Here is a 19,746-nt window from a genome sequence, read left to right as displayed (position 1 = left end):
TTAGTGTATGAACAGGTGTTAAACAGTTTAGACCAGTTGATGCATTTGGTTCCCAGTGGATGTTTGGGTCTTTATGGGTTAATCCATCTACAAAAAAAAACAGTCTTTTAACAGTTAGCTTCTCACATGTATAAGTTCAAACTAATACTGGAATTAATACTGGAATGGTCTTTATGAGTTAAAGGAGGATGTTGACAGGAGATGCACAAAGTCTCACCTGAGTCGGCGCTTTTGATTTGGACTGCTTGGCCATCGCTGAAAGGAAAGAGACATTATTTTAGAAACCAATAAATCATCTACGATCATTTGAATGAATACATTACGCGGTGTTGTGTGCAAACATGAAAAAGGTGTGAAAATGACAGATTTGAGTTACAATTCGCTGCATAAATCTACTTGTTGTGACACGCAGGTTACCATGACTCTGCAGATCGCTGCATGTTCGACATGACGCGACATCATGTCAGATTTATAACACCTGATTGAGTTCACATCCTTTGACTGAAGTGGAGTTTCACATTCTTAGTTTGATGGAAAAGAATGCTTGTGATGACTCAGAGCAAGGTCTTAAAATACCCTCGTTTTATTGTACCTTAGAGTATGAAAGACCCATTGTATGCATGAGCACGAGTAAAAGCACATTTAGGCAGCAGTAATCAGAGCAGTTCCAACCACAAAACACAGTCAGAGCCAACACGAGCTGGCAATTTCTGGAAAATGTGGATACTGCCGTCTTGGAAAGGAAACACTAACCATTTACAATTACTGGACTTGAGAGGGAACAAAAAAAAAAAAAAGTTCAAAATGTTCCTTCTAGTAAAAAGTTAAAGGATCTGCAGGAGTTGTCAGACTACTACAGGCCTCTACACACCCACAGAAGGGGTGTGTGTGTGTGTGTGTGTGTGTGGTGTTGGTGGTGATGGTGGGGGGTGTCAAGGGCCCACCTACCTGCCAGGTACCTCTCCAGGGACGGTGAGGAGCTCTGATTCCATGTGTAGCAGCAGAAGAAGAAGAGCCAGACCAGAAGGGTGGCCAGAACCAGAACCAGGACCCAGAGGAGCCGGGCCACAGCCGGGTTAGTGACGGCCCATGCTGTCAGGGTATCCATGATCCTACGAGTCGAGCCTCCTCAAGTGTGTAGTCGGTGCGAGTCCCAGTCGGAGTGCGAGTGCAGCAGAGCTCATGAGTGGGTCTCAGTGGGCCGGTTTGTGTCCTGTCGGTGCAGCCACGGTGCCTACAGCAGCAGGAAGGAGCAGCCGCCAGAACAACAGCAACCACAGATGGATACCAGCTGTTCCAGAAGGAGCCGGCTCAGACCTCAGCCCACGTCAGCTCGTTCTGTGTGTGTATATGCGTGTGTATTTAAGTGTGTGTATGTTATGTTTTACTGAGTCCTGGAAAAAAAAAAAAAAAAGTGAGTGTGTGTGTGCATAAGGGAAACAGATCGGAGGCGTGGCTGGGAGTTCCAGAGGCTGACGGCCACTCCCAGCTCCACATCAGAAGGAATCCTCACATCATTGGACGGGGTAATACTGAGGGGCCGCTCCAAAAAAAATGCACCTGGGGCACTTTCCCCTCTGTACCTGAACACCTGCCAGCACCAACCTGCATAATCATGGGAGCAGTTACCTCCTAAAACAGGCACACACTGTTGTTGTCGTCTTCTGCTGGAGCTAAATGTCATTCCTTTAGAGCAGGAGTGTCAAAGTCATTTTAGTTCAGGGGCCCCATTCAGTTAAATTTGATCTGCAGTGGGCCGAACCGGTAAAATAGTAACAAAAGAATATATGAATAATGTCAACTCCAAACTTTTATCTATGTTTTAGAGCGAAAAAAGTGAATTTACATTATGAAAAAGTTTACATCTACAAACTATCCTTTCAAAAGATGTGAACAACATGGACAAAGTGAAAAAATAAGTATAATTTTTTACAATATTCTGCCTCGGTTTATCATTTACACATGTACATTACACTGGTCAACAACAAATTTATTAAGTTTTTTGAGCTGATTCAGGATAATTTTGGTGTGCTGAATCCAAAAATCACATTAATTTTGCTCAATCAGGTCAACTTTCTGAACTATGCTACATATTGGCTTTTTAACATTTTTGCTTACGTTTATGAGCATTTTCACATCATATGATACAAAATTCGGTAACACTTTACTTGAAGGTCTAGTTTATAATGCATTAACCGCACATTCATAAGACATTATAATACATTTATAATGCATTATAAAAGTCATTACAACAGTTTATGATCATGTAAAACAACTTATACAAAGGTTAACTAGAAGCACTCGGAGAGCGCAGACCTCCGCCAAGGCTGATCAGTGGCCCCCCTCGTGGGCCCCCCCACGCCAAGGAGGTTATGTTTTTGCCAGGGTTTGTTTGTCTGTCCGTTAGTGTGCAACATAACTCCAAAAGTTATGGACAGATTTTGATGAAATTTTGTGGTCTGCGCCCCCCCCCACCCCCGATCACCACCAAAATTTAATCATTTCTTCCTTATCCCATTTCCAACAAACCCTGAAAATTTCATCAAAATCTGTCCATAACTTTTTGAGTTATGTTGCACACTAACGGACAGACAAACAAACAAACCCTGGCAAAAACATAACCTCCTTGGCGGAGGTAATAAAGTATTATAAGTGTAGGCATAATGTATTATAAATTCAGGCAATATAATGAAATGTATTTTACCCTGGCTTCCACACACATCCAAAAATACATTAATAGGATAAAACACCTTTAAAACCTGCTCATAATTAAAGAATCATCCATAACCAATCATTCAAACTGTATATTAAAAAAATTATTACTACATGAAGAAATGACAAAAAAGACAAAACAGATATGAGAGGAGGTGAAGAGAAAAGGTGTTGCTCACTAAAAAATAGATGGAGTTATTTTCATATTTTCAGTATTTAACCCATAAAGACCCAGTGCTAATTTTGTGGCAGCTCCAAAATGAATTTCATTCACTATCTAGCCTTTCTTAAGTGATTTATCACCATTTATTTCTATATTATCCTCTGTATGTTGTGTTCTTTCAGTGAAAATTAACCATTTTTCTACATTTAATTTATTAAGCATATAGATGTTCATAAAATCTCAGATTAAAGTTGAGGATTATTATATCACAAACGGAGAAAATGGGAGAAAAAGTGACTTTTTCAGCAAAATATATCATTCTCTAAACATAAAAACAAGTGTATCCATCCACTGTTATTTACCAAATTCAATGGGTTTTACTGGTGAATCAATGTAGAAGATGACAGTGTTTCCACGGTAACTACGGAGCCTCTGAACATCTAAATGGGTCATATCTGATGACCATGAAAAGATGAAAAACTGTATTTTACACCAATTATTTACATATATTGATAGAATTAGTGGATCAATAGATATTAAACATTTTAGATCAATAGATGGTTTTGGTTACTGGTGGATATTTGGGTCTTTATGGGTTAAAATGGTTGAACTGTCGTCATGTTGCTTTAATGATGTGAAATTCATTTATATTTGCACAGAAACAGATGGTAGATAGGGCTGCTTCTTAGTTTTACACCCTGAACACATTTTGGGCCTGTGTTTAAAGTCTTATCAGTATTTCTACTTGCATTTACCTTTACCTCTACAAGATCTAAACATCTATTTTGATACAGTGGGAAAAATAGGCAACTAATACTCTTCGCTGAAACTGGTTTTTAATGTATCATGTTCCTTAAAGCTGTATGTTGTAATACGTAGTCACAGAAAAAAATATAAGACCATCAAAAGTCATCAAAAACAACGGTTATGCAATCAAGTACTAACTTCTGTGTGTATCATGTGACTAAAACAGACAGAAAAGAAAACATGGAATGAATGAAAGCAGTTTTCGTCAGTACAATGCCATAGATATTAATGTAAGAATTGAAGTGATTTTGGTTATTATCAAGAAAACATAGAAAATGGATAGATATCAGCTCTGAAATTAAACTACTGTGAGCTATTTTTGTTGTTTTCATTATATTTGTCCAAACCAATGTACCTTTAGTTGTACCAGGCATGAAAATTATCAAGACACTGAAGAAAACAAGGGGTGGTCTAATAATTTTTTCCACAACCGTATGTACTGAAGGCTGGTTTCACAAGACAAATATTTGCTGAAATGGAAAAGGCTTCATAATGTCAGCCATGCTCAGAAATAAGGCGTGGTTAATCACTACTCAAGCAGAAATGTAAAGTAAACAAGACAGTTGACAATGATCCACAATTATGAAATGAAGGACCAGTGTTTCTCATGCTACTTTTTTCAAGGTTTCTCTTTTAATTTCAATATTTTAGTTTCTTATATCAAGACTGGTTGCAAAAGGATTGCAAAAAAACTACTTTCATCTTTCCTCTTGACAGTTTCTGCAGGTTTCACAGCTTAGGTGATTGTAGGTGTGGTTTTATAGTGGTTCCAGACCTTTATACCTAAGGTTCTAATTTAACAGTTTTCCTGTAATAAATAAAATTGATTTTAAAACCTGTCAAAACTGTTATGAAGTCTATGTGTATGTTCTTGCTTTAAAAATGGTAAAAGACGAATTGAAGATTTGTAAGAGAAACCGGATCATTGAACGCTGTAACTGGCTGCAGAAAGCAAAAATAAACCAACAGCACCATCTAGTGGTCACACATTAATGAACAAAGACAAAGAAAATCTCTTAGAAGAGGCGTAGTTTTTAATGTTCAATTTTGACACTTCAATTTGCACATTTTGGATGGAAAATAATAATAATAAAATTAAAAAAAAACCTAGAAATTGAACAGATACTACAGTTTAAATAAATAACGAGGATATAAATGGAAATGTTATCAAATATGAAGGTAAATCAGTCGCTTCACTGACCTAAGCTGCCTCACAATTCAAGTTTTTCTTACGTGAATTAAAACAGCCGGTTATGACAATGATGGAAAAGCAGGGTCATAATGTATTCAAAAACCCCTCCCGAGGGCTATCTGCATCCTCCGTACGCAAACATTTCAATAGAAGCTGGTGTCTTGAGCGGCCCAGTTTGGTGTCTGGAGACACAGAAACACACAAAAAAAAGCATCATAAGAAATGACGAAGCCACTTTTATAGACACTCTGTTCCAAAATTAGACAATTATTTCCCAGCTACACTGACAACTGATAGGCAACGACAGAACAACCTCCTACAGAATGCTGTGATATGTTCGTTATTGCAATTATAGATTAAAGGAATTCATTTTGACCAACAATAAAATATGTTATTAAAAAAAATGACAATGCTCTCTAAACTTTGATCATCGCAAGTTAAGACAAAGTATTTTATCCATTAGCGGTCGACAGGACTAAACAAGAAGACGCAACCACTGTTTAAGTTTGCATTTCAAGCACTGTTTTACTAACAGGGACAGTGTTCATTAATTAAAATAAATATTTAAAGTTTTAAATAAGACAATGTTCCACCAACAGGGTTAATTTTCATCTGCCATCCCATAGTCTGGACTGTGAATGCAGCTACCTTAATGAAAAGTACTTTTTTTAAAAATTACTTTTATGAATTACAAAGTATATGTTCCATATTTTTTGATAATAGTATTACATCATTTATTATGTGATGCTTCAATAAATGACTGAGTCTAAATAAAACTGACAAGCGTGTCCAAGACAGTGAAATAAGACAAAGATTAAAAAAAGTGTGATATATCAGTAATAAGACATCGACTGCACAACCTAATGCTGAGTTTGTTACACGTCAGGTTCTAAACATTCTATGTAACCAAACCCCTGTGGTTTCAGTGAAATGCTCCACCCACCTCGTTCCTGTTGCTGTGGGCCACCTTCTTCTCAATGTTCATGGCCAACATCTGGCTGCGGAAGGACAAGCTCTTGGTTTTCTCGATCACCTGCTGGTACGGTGACACTGCGTTGTTGCCCATCACAACGTGACCCTGAGAAACAAAAAAAAACACACACAAAAAAAAAAAAAAAAATCACAGAACTCAATATTGTAAGAACCTCTAAAGAAACACTGTTACTGTAAACTTATTTGTGCATTCGCAGCATGAAATGAGAAAATTCTACCAGTAGTGAAATTAGAAATGTGTGCATAGTAATAGGACAGTGGTGTGACTGGAGGTGGATCAGTGAATGCAGATTCTCACCAGTTTAGAGTCAATTTTGGCATCAAGTCTGGCGTTACGGATGAGGTTGACGATCCACCTCTCCGCCTCCTCAGGCGTCATGTTGAGCTTGTCTGCCAGCATGCTGTGCGGAGATGAAGGAGGAGGATATTCAGTTTAGTAAATATCCTTTGGGGAAATACAGTCTTCAGAAATTCTTTCTTACAGTTTACTGCAGCATATACTTAGAAAAAAAAACAAAAAACAACGTGGATATGAATGTCATCTAAAAACTGAGCAGTAAAAATACTGTGGAACTTCAGTACAGAGGATGAAATGCCTCTCAGCTTTTGATCATCGTCTGTGGCAACTGAGCTTTCACTAAAAAGGCAACACACACACACACAAACACACAGAGTTTCTGACAAGTAGAGTCGTTTGAAAAACCCTGCACCTGATGCTGATACACTGATGAATTCGACAGAAGGTCTCGAATATGAAGAGACGAGCGTTTTCAATGAAGTCCTCAAGGCAAGCAACAAGGAAGAAGTCATTCACAAGAACCTGGAGGATAAAAGAAAACCTTTATTGTCAGAGACAGTAAATAATCACACACAAAAATATAGCAACACAATTCTAAATCCTACTTACATGAGGCACATTTTCCAAAGATTGTGTAATTTTGGACCATATGTAATAAAATAACTACAGATGGGCTCTGGTTTGCAGTTGTACTACTACATTTTAATGGTAATGATACAGACTTTAAGTACACTTGAGCACATAATAACACCATGTACTGACCACATGTGATGTGTGGGTGGATGTTCCTGTGGTTCGATCTTATTACGTTGCTGCTCTGGTTGAATAACTGGCTAGAGCTTAATACATACCCATAAATTAAGACGTCAAATGTCAAAAATGTTCAACCTCACAGCTTCACAGGGTGACCTTCAGACTGCTTTGGATTTCATTCCAGTATACAAAGCTTTCAGGGGTGCTTATTTTGTTCCTCTAGCTATTATATTAATTTCACATGTTAGAAAGGAAAGAAGGAATGTAATGTCAGTTTCTGAAAAACAGCTTTTTATTAGTGATTTGAAGTAATATCACACATGATTCATGATTTAGTTGAAGAAAAAAATACAGATGTGGCAAAAAATACCATGTTCAAGTGTCTCAAATTTTAATAACTGTTTTCAGGCAGAGCTCATTTGTAATTGGAACCAAAATCCCACTGGTTACCATGTGGTTCACACCAAACATTAAAGCTGGGTATCATGGCCAATTTCCTTAATCGATTCCATTTTGATTCATAAGGTTCTGAATTGATCCAATTCAGTATGAATTGATTGATTCAGATTCATGTAGTGATACCAAAGTACAGTTTTGAGCTGTAACCTGATTATTTGACTACTGCAACCATGCAACACATCAATACTGGTATGAATATTAATATTAGTAAGGAAATGAGTATGACATGTCATTGCTAATCAAATGTGGTGGACATTCTGTCTTTGTTATTTTGGAAACAAATACACTATAAACACTGGTTGTTAATGCTCATTTCCATGGAGAAATCAACAGTTTTGTCTAATTTCATGAGGAGGGGAAATAATTTTAGTCTCAACCGCACCTTTACAAACCATATAAGGTCACAGTCTCAGTTTTACAGCACTAGAACATGCAAAGGTTTCAGTGGTACTTATTTTGTTCCCCTAGCTATTATATTAATTTCACATGCTAGAAAGGCAAGAAGGAACGTAATGTCACTTTCTAAAAAAATAGCTTTTCACTAGTGATTTGAAGTAATTTCACACATGATCCATGATTTAGTTGCAGAAAAAAATGCAGATATGTGGCAAAAATACCGTGTTCAAGTGTCTCAAATTTTAACAATTCTGTTTTTAGGCAGAGCTCATATGTCATTTGGACCAAAGTCCCACTGGTGATCATGTGGTTCAGACCAAACATTAGGGATGGGTATCCTTAAGGATCAAAACACAGTATTTGAAATCTCTCTGATGGGACATTTTAGAGACAATTTGACAGATTAGTGTTGCTAAAAAACTCACATTTTTACTTTTAAATTAATTTTTGCTTTAGTTGGACCATAAGGGATTATCCAAAATAAGGAGCTACTTTATATTGAAATAAATGTGGGAATGACAATCAATTAAAGTTAGCTCTCCGACGGGACATTACTGTGTTTTGCCCCTTAATCGAATCAATTTCAATTCATACAGTCCTGAATCAATTAATCACTATTTGATCCGATTCAGTATTAATTGATTGATTCAGATTCATTTAGTGATACCAAAGTACAATTTTGATCTGTAACCTGATAATTTGACTACCGCAGCCATGCAACACATCAATAATAATAAATAAATATGACATTTCATTGTTACTCAAACTTGGTGGACATTTTGTCTTTGTTATTTTGGAAACAAATACACTATAAACACTTGTTGTTAATGGTCATTTCCATAGCAAATCAAGAGTTTTGTCTAATTTCATAAGAGGGGGCTAATAATAATAATAATAATAATAATAATAATAATAATAATAATAATAATAATAATAATAATAATAATAACAACAACAACAACAACAACAACAAAAATAGTAATTTTGGCCTCAACTGTACCTTTACAAATCATCTAAGGTCTAAGTTTTACAGCACTAGAACATGATAAAGTTTCTGTAAAAATACAAGATATTAAGCAAGTTTGTACTGCTGAAGAACACCAAGTGTCACCCAAAGCGAACCGTAAAGCCTTCATCACAGCCAAACAGAAATGAAGATTACACTGTGATGTCTTTATCTGTGTTTTTACAGAAACGATCGCAGAAACATCACATGGGATGCTCGGCCGCCTCAAATCTCCAGAAGAGCTTAAATTTATGAATGCATTAGTGTCTGGGGTTTAGAAATAAAACATGGGGCCATTATTTCATGGAGAGCTGTTACTGTGAAAAAAATCCAATTATTATTGAGTGCTTTGCTGTGGCAAACAATCCAAGGTGACACGGGGACCCCCCCATAGAGAATTACTACTTTATATCATTTAAATACTTTCAACACAGTCATGGGCTAAAACAAAGAAAATCTGTAAAAAAGCCCCAATAAAAACAACCAGTGTGTGATGAACTTGAACGTGAAGACAAACAGCTGATACGATCTCAAGAGGAAAATTTATCAAAAACTCTAATTAAAAACTCCCCTGACCATTAGAAGTCTGGAATGTACAAAAACAATTTAATGATCTGTGTTCAGTCTTCCATCATTATGCTCACACTCCATTGACAGGATAGTTGTGTGGCCTTCACCAAAACTGCATGACAGTGTTAAGAGTATGCAAGTAAGTGGTCCCCGAGCACAACTACACCACTGCAGTCAAGGGTTTCTAAAAAGAAGGCAACCAAGCCCCAAATCTGACAGCTGTTCCGCTTTGAAAATCAAACTGAATAAAAGTAAGAGCCAGCAAATCAGGGCAGACATGGATTTGCTGAGGCTGAATAGCTGCGACGTTAAATGCCTGGGACTCAGGAGATCAGAACATCATGGCTAAGAGAAGCCTCATATTAGCCCTCGGTCCCAGGAGACAGCCAACTTTTATGGGCTGATTTAGGCCTGTGCACCATGACAAACACGGACTGTCACGCCGGGAAAAACGGAGAAGAAAACTTTTGGGGAAGGTCTCCTTACCGACTCGCATTCCCTCAGCTTCTTCTGGGCGCTGTCGAAGTCAAAGTTCACGTAGAGACACTCCACGAATTCTGTGATTGGGTCCTTGTAAGTGTAAGACTCCTACATGGGGGGAGAGAAAAAGACACATCCATAAGGACATATATCTAATTTATTGAAATTAAAGTTTTTTTTTTAATGAATAATATGAAAATATTCCTAAATAACAAAAAAGTTATTCCTCTGGAGACCTTTACTGGTCAACAATAATTCCAAATGTAACCTGTCTGTTGTACTAAATTCACTATGAATATGTTTCTCTTATCAAGCATACCAGTGGTGCTTTATTTAATTTGAAATATTTATCTTCTTTAAACACAACAGTGACACAGGTCGCTTTTCCATTGACCTTCAAATTGTGCGAATATAACTTGCGCATAAAAGTTTGCCTGATAGAAAAACGACGTCACCAAAATTCTCGTTTCTTGATGAAAAGTTTTTGTGCTGACAGGAAGTGGTTTTTGGGGCATAATGAAATTGTTATTTCACTCAAAACTGCAATGGAAAGATGTTTTTCTGCAACTAGAGTCACATGACTAAAAAAAAAAAAAAAGAAAAAAGTTGATTCAACATGTGTAATCAGCCACTACCTGCCGTTCAGTCAAACCAATCTGATTGGTGGAGAAATAGCCCTTGACTAGTGAATCAGTGAAGGAGAAGTTTCCATCTGAATACAGGGTGGGGAAGCAAAATTTATAATGAACATTTAGTTGTTTTTTCTCAGCAGGCACTACGTCAGTTGTTTTGAAACCAAACACATATTGATGTCATAATCATACCTAACACTATTATCCATACCTTTTCAGAAACTTTTGCCCATATGAGTAATCAGGAAAGCAAACGTCAAAGAGTGTGTGATTTGCTGAATGCACTCGTCACACCAAAGGAGATTTCAAAAATAGTTGGAGTGTCCATAAAGACTGTTTATAATGGAAAGAAGAGAATGACTATGAGCAAAACTATTATGAGAAAGTCTGGAAGTGGAGGAAGCAACAAAAAAAACGTACCAAAGCTTTTATTAAAGCTCTCAAATCCAAAATCCTAAAGGATCCAACCAAATCCATGAGAAAAATGGCAATTGAACTTGAGGTAGACAACAAGACCGTTAGAAATGCAGTAAAATATGATTTGAAGTTAAACTCTTACACAAGAACACCAAAACACTTGTTGACAACAGCAACAAATCCAACTTTAGCAATTTTTGGGAATCATGTTTATGGCTGCCTTCTAGCCCAGATCTAAACCCTCTGGATTATGATATTTGGGGCGTTTTAGAACATGCTACCAATAGAACATCACACAGCAATGTCGACTTTCTTAAAGATACTATTAAAGAAGAATGGGAGAAGTTGTCACCCGAATATTTGAGGAACACTTGCGCAAGTTTCAGGAAGTGTGTGAAGGCAGTTATTGAGAAAGAAGGAGGACACATAGAATAAAAACATTTTCTATTATGTCAATTTCCTTGTGGCAAATAAATTCTCATGACTTTCAATAAACTAATTGGTCATACACTGTCTTTCAATCCCTGCCTCAAAATATTGTAAATTTTGCTTCCCCACCCTGTACAGCTATGCTAAGGTACTTCACACTATTATTGTCTCCTATAATCGGCCATTAACTGCTCATATTGTATCTGAACGAGTGACAGTCAGTGTTTTCTATGGACTTCATTCATACCATGAAGTGAACACTGTTAACATTGTTTTTGCCTGTGACATCTTTCGTCCTCCACAGGAAGAAGCCTGAGAGCTGACAACGCCAGTATCTTCTTATTACTAGCCATCCGTTCAACGAGTACAACAACCACCCTTCTTGACAACTCAACATTCTCTGCTGACAATGATTGATGACAGCGAACTGTGTTTTGGTCTAGAAAGATGTTCTATCATTTCCGGTTTTACATCTTGTGCAAACGCAGAATGCACGCTCAAGTCGGTAGTCGATTTGATGTGTTCTTCACACTTTTTTAACCGTGTCAGGGAAAAGGGAGCCGACTGATCAGTCAGGCTACCTTTTCTGGTGACGATCGGCTGTCAGGTTGGTGTGTCTTCACCAAAGACTAAACATCTAATCTAACAGTGAAAATAATGATTAGTTACAGATTTTATAGTTTTGTCAAAGATAAAAGTGAATTGTCCATAACTCAGAAGAAAACTGAGACCTATTTGATTTTCTGTGCTGCTTAAAACACATTAGATACCAACCACCGGCATTTATTGAACATACCTGTTGAATGACTTTAACAAGGTCCTTCAACACTTGTCTCCGCTTTCGTACGTCTTTGTTAGTGATGACTGCAGTTGTAAGGTATCGCAAGATATGTGGGCACATTGTCTGGATAGCATTGAGGTACCTGGAAACACAAAAAAGCACAGTTGCCATCACGACAGATTGCAGTCATTTTGGTCAGAAAGGACAAATTTTATGACTGCAGTTAAATACAGGTATTTTTTTTCTGCAGTTACTTATGAATCAAAAGACAAACACAGTAAGATATGTACATTCAACATAACACGCCTTCTCCATAGAAGCCACAGGTTTAAAGAATTGAAAAGCCACCACCTGCCTGGTAAACATCCTTGGAATAGACAATGAATTTTGAAGTACTCTCTAGATGTAACCTTGAATTTAAAAGGCAGCTACAGAGACTTACTGAGGTTGGTACAAGAAGAGCTCTATGATGTTGTCCCTGCCTTTGGGATGATTGAAGAAAACAAAGAGCGACCAGTGAATGAGCCAGGTCCTCTGTTGGAGTGACTGGAGAGGAGAGCTCACCGACTGGAAGGACAGAGCAGACAGATGTGGTCAAACCTTAACATGAAGAGCACCGTTGTCATTATTTACTTGGTGTGTTATATGTAATTTTTTCCCCCACAAAGCAAGTATTAGGGCAGCACAGCAAGTGGATTTATTCTATACTTGATTTCAGCTTTTGTTAGAGCCATTTTTTGTGTTTCAGTTAAAATTCATGTTTTTATTTGGATTTGATATCTTATTAATATTTTATATCTATTAAATGAATATTTGAGTAATAATAGTATCAAGTCTTAACGTCATTATGTGATGCGGTCCTATTGGCTGCTGTGCTTATAAAAAGGACATGAAAGAGAAGTGGAAGCCTGGAGCATCACAGTGTTTTGACTGTCACGACCGTATGAATTTAAGTTTTTAGTAAAGGCAAGAAACAGAAAAGTTTGGATTTCCAGACCCTTTGTTTACTGATACATGTCATGCACAGAAGAACTCCAAGGTCCAAGGCTAGTGAGTTAACACGCTGCACTCACAGCTTTAATATATCTTCTGAAACTTCTTTTTTAGCCCTTGACAACACTTTAATTAATATTCCTACATCTATGTCTTGCTGGGATACTCTTAGAAATGTGGAAAAACTCCAAAGCTCAGTAAGGGCGAAGACACACCACCTCGAATGACGATCGTCGCCAGAAAGGTAGCCCGACTGATCAGTCATCTACAGTCTCCCCGACACGATCAAAAAAGTACAAGGAGAAATCACACTATGCTAACAGTGTTAACAGTGTTCACTTCATGGAATGAATGAAGTTCATAGAAAACACTGACTGGCACTCATTCAGACATGATATGGGCAGTGAATGGCCTTTTATAGAAGACAATAATAGTGTGAAGTACCTTAGCACAGGTTGTATTCACATGTAAACCTCTCCTTCACTGATTCACTAGTGAAGGGCTATCCCTCCACCAATCAGATTGGTCTGACTGAACGACTTGGTAATGGCCGATTATACACGTAGAATCGGCTGAAAATAATGGTGACGGCATAAATAATGGCCAATTGCACGGAACACACCAAACAGATTCATGTCACCGACCTCACCAGACTGCCCAACAATGTCTGACCCCGAAAATTTGGTTGATGTGACTTCGCCTTAAGTGTGAATCATTCACACCAGCCAAATGCAAAAATAATGGTTCAATAGCCCAACAGTACACAGCAAAAGAAACCTCATAAAAAAATCTCTTTCTCTTGTTCTTACATTGTTATCAATAGTCTCCCTAAGTCGAGTCAGATCCTCCATGGCTGCTTCCCAGTTCTGCATCAGGATCTCAGAGGCCAGTTTCCCCCACAGAGAGCTCAAAGCATTCCTGTCTGTTGAAGGAACCTGAACAGCAAAGAATTACAAAACAATAATCACAGACATATTTATGCCTAGATGGATATTTTAGCTTTTCTGTGTTTATTCTTACCAATACACGGAAGAAGTAGAGGTACTCCGCAGCCCCAGAATAGTTTCCACACTCGTACTGAAACTTTGCGTACCTGTACAGAGTGTCCAAGTACTCCTGACGGAACTAATAAAGGACACAGAAATAAAAATTCAATTTGCAGTTTATTAGAGTGAGGCAAGATTTGGCTTTAAAAGGTAAGTTAATGCTATTTAAAAGTGATGAAAGTGTCAAGAAACAAGGATCAGCAAGATAGCACATTTACAAAGTGGCTATTAAAATCTATGGAGCGCAGACCACAAACTGCTGATACCAATTTTTTAATCAAAGGAAGTTAATTGGACAGCACCCCAAGGCGTGCAAAATATCTTCCCTCTTTTAAAGAAAATGAGCCTGTTCTTTAACCGTGCCATATAAAGGAGAATGGTGGATCTAGATGGTATGTGCTATAAGTAAAATGAAAAATATACTGGAGGGGAAATGCTGCTAATTAAAGCAGTTGTTTCCCAAAATCACTGAGTCGACTGGTTGTGTTGTCATAGAAACAAAATAAAAGACCTTTTCCAGATTAAGATTTATCTAAGGCAATGATAATAACAACTCCAACAAAACTTACATTATGTTTCTCTGACAGGTAGTCAAAGAGCATCCTCCCATCTCTGACGGAAATAAAAAAAAAAATGTGTACATGTCAGATGAGCTCTTGTACGTCAGTGATAATCTTTCACAAGTTCAATAAAACTGTAACTACAATGAATGAAGCATTGAGAGAGATTGATCTGACCTTGTTGACTGCATCTGCCGGGTCGTCTCTGGGTCCTCAAACATCTTGACAATGGGCTCCGTCTCTGATTGGAGCTGCTTCAGCTGGGCCACCACTGTACTTCTCTTCTCCCTCAGAGCTGAAAGAAGACAATTAGGATTAAAAGCAGTGAATTTGAGAATAAAAAAGCAGTGAATTTGAAAATAAATGTTGGAGAAAAACTACAGAAGCACTTCAAAATGATGATTGAGAACAAGTTACATCAAAATATACAACAAATGAGATCTAAAACATGGGTTAACAAGTACAGTGTTTATAGTTTTGAGATTCAGTAATTGTTTTAAATGCAGCAAAATAGTTTCATTATTTTAATCTAACTAAAGGAACAGCACAATGCTACACGTGGGAAAAATATGTAACATTTTAAATACCTATGCAACAAATATCCAAACACACAATGCCTATATTTGTTTTTAAATTCAACTGGACAACTAGAACCAACTTCACATTAAATGGAATTTTCAGAGGTGGTTAAACTACCATGAAGCCATCACATTATTTAACAGTAAAATCTAAAGGGACTAAACCGGTGTAGTCCTTACAGTGTGGGATCTCTTTATCCGGGTACAGGTTTTTATACACATCCATGGCGAAATCCACCATATTAGTGTCACTGAGGAGATCCAGCTTCCCTTGGAGAAGTTCTTTTTCATTGTAAATCTGTTAAGGAATGAATAAACAGTGTATTTCAATTAAACGTAGCAAAACGAACAACATTAGTTTCAACAGCGAAACAAAACCAGCTAGCCATCATCAGCCGGCTCCTTATGATGGCTAATGTTGTGCTAAGATGCTAGGACTCAACAAAGCTAGGTCCACAAACTGCCAAAATAGCGTAGCGAAACATCTTCAGATTAACTACTAGCTACTGTCAAAATAAAGACAAAGATCTAGTTTCTATTAACACTACAATCACCGTATGCTTAAACTAGCGGCTAACTGTAAAGCCATCAACGTGAATGCTAGCTTATTAGCCGGGCTGTGGAGGACGCATACCGGCTACAATTAAGTTTCAATGTATAATGTCAATTAACAAACAGCTCTGTCTACTTTTTAGGTTAATATAAGGTAGAAAATGCCATACCTCTTTCACCGAGAGAAACTCTAAAAGAGGAAAAACCAAATGCCGGTCGAGAAAATGTGCTATCCTGGTGGTCAGGTCGTACTCCGCCATCTTGGCTAGCTTCTAAAAGAACCTTTATTGACAAAAACCAGAGAAGAAGCTAGTGCTAACACCAAAGATGCTTATGAGGTAAGACTGTCCGCTACAGCGTGATGTCCCGATTCCTCAAACCATACGTACTTCCGTTTCCTTGTAGATAACGTCACATCCGCAAAAGCCACCGTGTATTTAGCGCTCGTTCCACCATTTGTGTGGGTCCACAACAACGTGCTAGACTTAGCTTAGCTGTGAGTTTTCCTTCTTACTTGAACAATGGGTCACTGGTGTTGTGTGAGAGGCTGCTCCAGTAATTCCAACGGGAAAAAACGTAAACCGCGGGGTACGATTTTTCAGTTTCCCAACCTGGAAAAGAGGTTATGGACGGCAAATGGACGACATAACAAAGAGACGCCGCACTGCCTGGGTAGCTGCAGTGAAACGCAAGGACATCACCTTTAACAGCATATCTTCTTTTGTTCGAGTTTGTTCTCGGCATTTTCATAAAGGTAGGTATTGATTTTAGTTTGGTTTGTTTGTTTATAGCACAGGTGTCAAACATGTGGCCCGGGGGCCAAATCCGGCCCGCCAAAGGGTCCAATCCGGCCCTCAAGATGAATTTGTGAAATGCAAAAATTACACTGAAGATATGAACAACTAGAAAAGCACTCTGAGAGCGCAGATCAGTGCCCCCCCCCCCCCTCCCCGATCACCACCAAAATTTAATCATTTGTTCCTTGTGCCAGTATCAATATTTCCTGAAATTTTCATCCAAATATGTCCATAACTTTTTGAAAGATCTGGATCAGTCTTTGCCATTTGATAGAACACCCCATTGTAAATCCCTGAGTCAAATTGCATGAGATTTGCACAATTCCCCCATATTGAGATTTCCACCATAAATATTAGTCCCATATTTATTTTACCTATATTTTAAAATTTCTTGCCCATGAAAACATACCATTAGCAACTGGATTCATAATTATATCCTTATTAGTTCAGTAGTTATTCATGAAAATCACATTTCTCGTAATGGCGGTTTTCTTCTGGATCTAGCTCCTTAAGTATTAAAGCTACATGAAATCCGGTGGCATACTCCCGATGCGGAACTGACTGAGCTACACGATGGCGCTTGTCAAAAATTTCTACCTTTAATATTAAAGGCACAGTAGGCCAAAAAGTAAGGGCACCCCCATTTTTTATATAAATTGAGATAAAATCCGCCTTCTGGATCAGATCCGGATCAGCCTTTGAAATGTGATAGAGGACCCCATTGTCAATTCCTGAGTTAAATTTCATGAGTTTTGGTCAATAATTAAGCAAGATATTGGGAAACGAAAATTTTGGCCCCATTTACCACAATGTTAACAAAAATTTCAAAGTGATCCAGAATCCAGGATTTCTTCCGGATCACCCCAAAAGTTAATCATTTCTTCCTTATCCCATTTCAACAAACCCTGAAAATTTCATCAAAATCTGTCCATAACTTTTTGAGTTATGTTGCACACTACGGACAGACAACAAACAAACAAACCCTGGCAAAAACATAACCTCCTTGGTGGAGGTAATCAGTGGGGTCCAAATCATTTTAATTCAGGTTCCACATACAGAATACATTCCAAATGGGTCAGAACCAGTAAAATATTATCATAATAACCTAGAAATAATGACAACCTCATATTTTCTCTTTGTTTTTTGGTGTAAAAAAGTAAAATTACATGAAAATGTTTACATTACCAAACTATACTTTTACAAAAAAATGTGAATAACCTGAACAAATATAAACAAATGGAAATGTCATAAGAAAAGTAAATGCTATTTTACCAATATTCTGCCTGTTACTAAATGTTTTGTGTGATTGTAACGCACATGTGTAAATGATAAACTGATAAACCAAGGCATAATATTGTTAAAATTGCACTTGTTGTCCTTAAAACAGTTCAAGTTGTTCATGTTATTCAGATTTTTAAGGAAACTTTGTAGATGTAAACCTGATCATAATAGAATTTAACTTTTTTCACTGTTAATATTTTACTGGTCCAGCCCACTTGAGATCAAATGGGGCTGAATGTGGCCCCTGAACTAAAATGAGTTTGACACCCCTGGTTATAGTTTAGCTGCAAAACTATTGGTTCAGTTCATACCAAGTTGGGTTTATAGGTTCCTAGTGAAATAGAATAGATCTCTTTGTGATTATTATTTTTAATCTTCTATTTACTTATAATGGACGAAATATATACGAGGAGGGGGTTTGTTGTGTTTAAATGATGATCCTGAAGGGGAGGCAAGGGATATTGTTTTTGGTTCGGTTTGTTTTTGTTTGTTTAATACTCTAGCAGCAAAACTATTGGTTGAATTCATACCAAACTGGGTTTATATATTGCCAGTGACCCAGAATAATTTCATTTAGAGCTGCAACCGATTAATCGACTCAGAGTGATCCAACAAAATCATTCCACCACAGTTCTCCTGAATCAAAGCTTTGTTTCTTTCATTTCTCTGCTGTTAAACGTTCGTTCCACTGTTGTGTTTCACACGGACGCTTATTGTGACGGACAAAGAAGCTTCAATTCAGGAAAACTGCAATAGAATATTTCCCTTCAATGAATTTTTGCATTCGCTTCAAGCACCTAATCGATTAATCGGTTGCAGCTATAATTGCATTACATTTTGGGAACTGTAGGTCAAAGTTCCATTTTTTTTTTATGATTTCTTTTTCTAAATCTTCCATTTGCATATAATGGGTGAAATATGTGTGAGGGGCGGGTTTGTTGTGCCTTTCACCACTTGTTAAATATAATTTGCTTAGCACAATCTTATATGAAGTTAGTTAAGAATTCACATTGCTTTACCTTTTCACCTTATTTTTATTTCACTTCCAAGCACACACACGTTTGACTACCACTACTACTTTACTAACTAGACTAATGACAGTTTAGAAGTAATTGTGATATATTTCAAAGGGAAATGGTGTACCGCACTTTTAAATGTATTCAAATTCTCGTGTTCTTTTAGGTCAACCTGCATATGAGATGATGGAGGCTGACCCAGACTGGGCTCCATCCCTGCATCTGGGCCACACAGAAACCAGACCCACAGACGCTGAACGCTTTGCCAGAAGAACTAACCGGGCACAGCTGAAGAACACCAACACACCCCAAGCAGCTGAGACAGGACAGCAAGGCAGTGTTGAGGTAAAACAGGAGCTGAAGAACATGGTCTGCTACAGAATGTTGAGGTAAAACAGGAGGCTGAAGACATGGTCTGCTACAGAATGTTACGGTAAAACAGGAGGCTGAAGAACATGGTCTGCTGCAGAATGTTACGGTAAAACAGGAGGCTGAAGAATATGGTCTGCTACAGCCTGATCAGATAAAACAAGAGGCTGAAGAACATGTTCACCTACAGACTGTTGAGGTAAAACAAGAGGCTGAAGAATATGCTCACATACAGATTGTTGAGGTAAAACAGGAGGCTGAAGGATGTAGTTACCTACAGGTTGATGAGATAAAACAGGAGGCTGCAGAACATAGTCACCTACAGACTGATGAGGAGATGCAGGAGGCTGCAGAAGAAAGTTGCCAGCCAAACTCTGGGAATGGAACCATTCAGAAGCCTGGACAGACTGAATGTGATATGTGTGTCCTCAGGCGTGCTGAAGTGAACCGCCTGCTGGAGGAAAAT

General features: G+C 37.8%; 2 protein-coding genes across 2 annotated transcripts in view; both read right to left on the bottom strand.

Moving 5' to 3' along the window:
* pleca (plectin a) overlaps positions 1 to 1,197 on the bottom strand; it is a 354,738-nt gene extending 353,541 nt beyond the window's left edge. Inside the window, 2 exon segments of the mRNA XM_030147347.1 lie at positions 218 to 255; positions 949 to 1,197. Of these exon segments, the coding sequence (XP_030003207.1) occupies positions 218 to 255; positions 949 to 1,108 (198 nt within the window). The 5' untranslated portion in view covers positions 1,109 to 1,197.
* A 3,695-nt stretch (positions 1,198 to 4,892) lies between these two features.
* On the bottom strand, positions 4,893 to 16,154 carry eif3eb (eukaryotic translation initiation factor 3, subunit E, b). Its single transcript, XM_030147353.1, has 13 exons — positions 15,988 to 16,154; positions 15,446 to 15,563; positions 14,865 to 14,982; positions 14,697 to 14,739; positions 14,102 to 14,206; positions 13,891 to 14,016; positions 12,531 to 12,655; positions 12,104 to 12,230; positions 9,836 to 9,937; positions 6,578 to 6,687; positions 6,166 to 6,268; positions 5,818 to 5,952; positions 4,893 to 5,056 (listed from the first exon to the last, which is right to left on the bottom strand). The coding sequence occupies exons 1-13, from the start codon at positions 16,075 to 16,077 to the stop codon at positions 5,018 to 5,020; spliced, it is 1,341 nt and encodes a 446-aa protein (XP_030003213.1). The 5' UTR covers positions 16,078 to 16,154; the 3' UTR covers positions 4,893 to 5,017.
* Between the last annotated feature and the right edge of the window lie 3,592 nt (positions 16,155 to 19,746).

The sequence above is a fragment of the Sphaeramia orbicularis genome, chromosome 11 (assembly GCF_902148855.1).
Source record: "Sphaeramia orbicularis chromosome 11, fSphaOr1.1, whole genome shotgun sequence".
NCBI classification, from domain to species: Eukaryota; Metazoa; Chordata; class Actinopteri; order Kurtiformes; family Apogonidae; genus Sphaeramia; species Sphaeramia orbicularis.
This window is presented reverse-complemented; position numbering and strand designations above follow the sequence as displayed.

Bases quoted from the DNA above. Each gene is read 5' to 3' on its own strand.
- eif3eb (XM_030147353.1), bottom strand. From the start codon at position 16,077: ATGGCGGAGTACGACCTGACCACCAGGATAGCACATTTTCTCGACCGG. The intron at 9,938-12,103 runs GTATGTTCAATA...CCCCCCATGTAG, and splicing joins TTGTTAAAGTCATTCAACAG to GAGTCTTACACTTACAAGGA. The intron at 6,688-9,835 runs GTAAGGAGACCT...TTTATCCTCCAG, and splicing joins AGCTGAGGGAATGCGAGTCG to GTTCTTGTGAATGACTTCTT.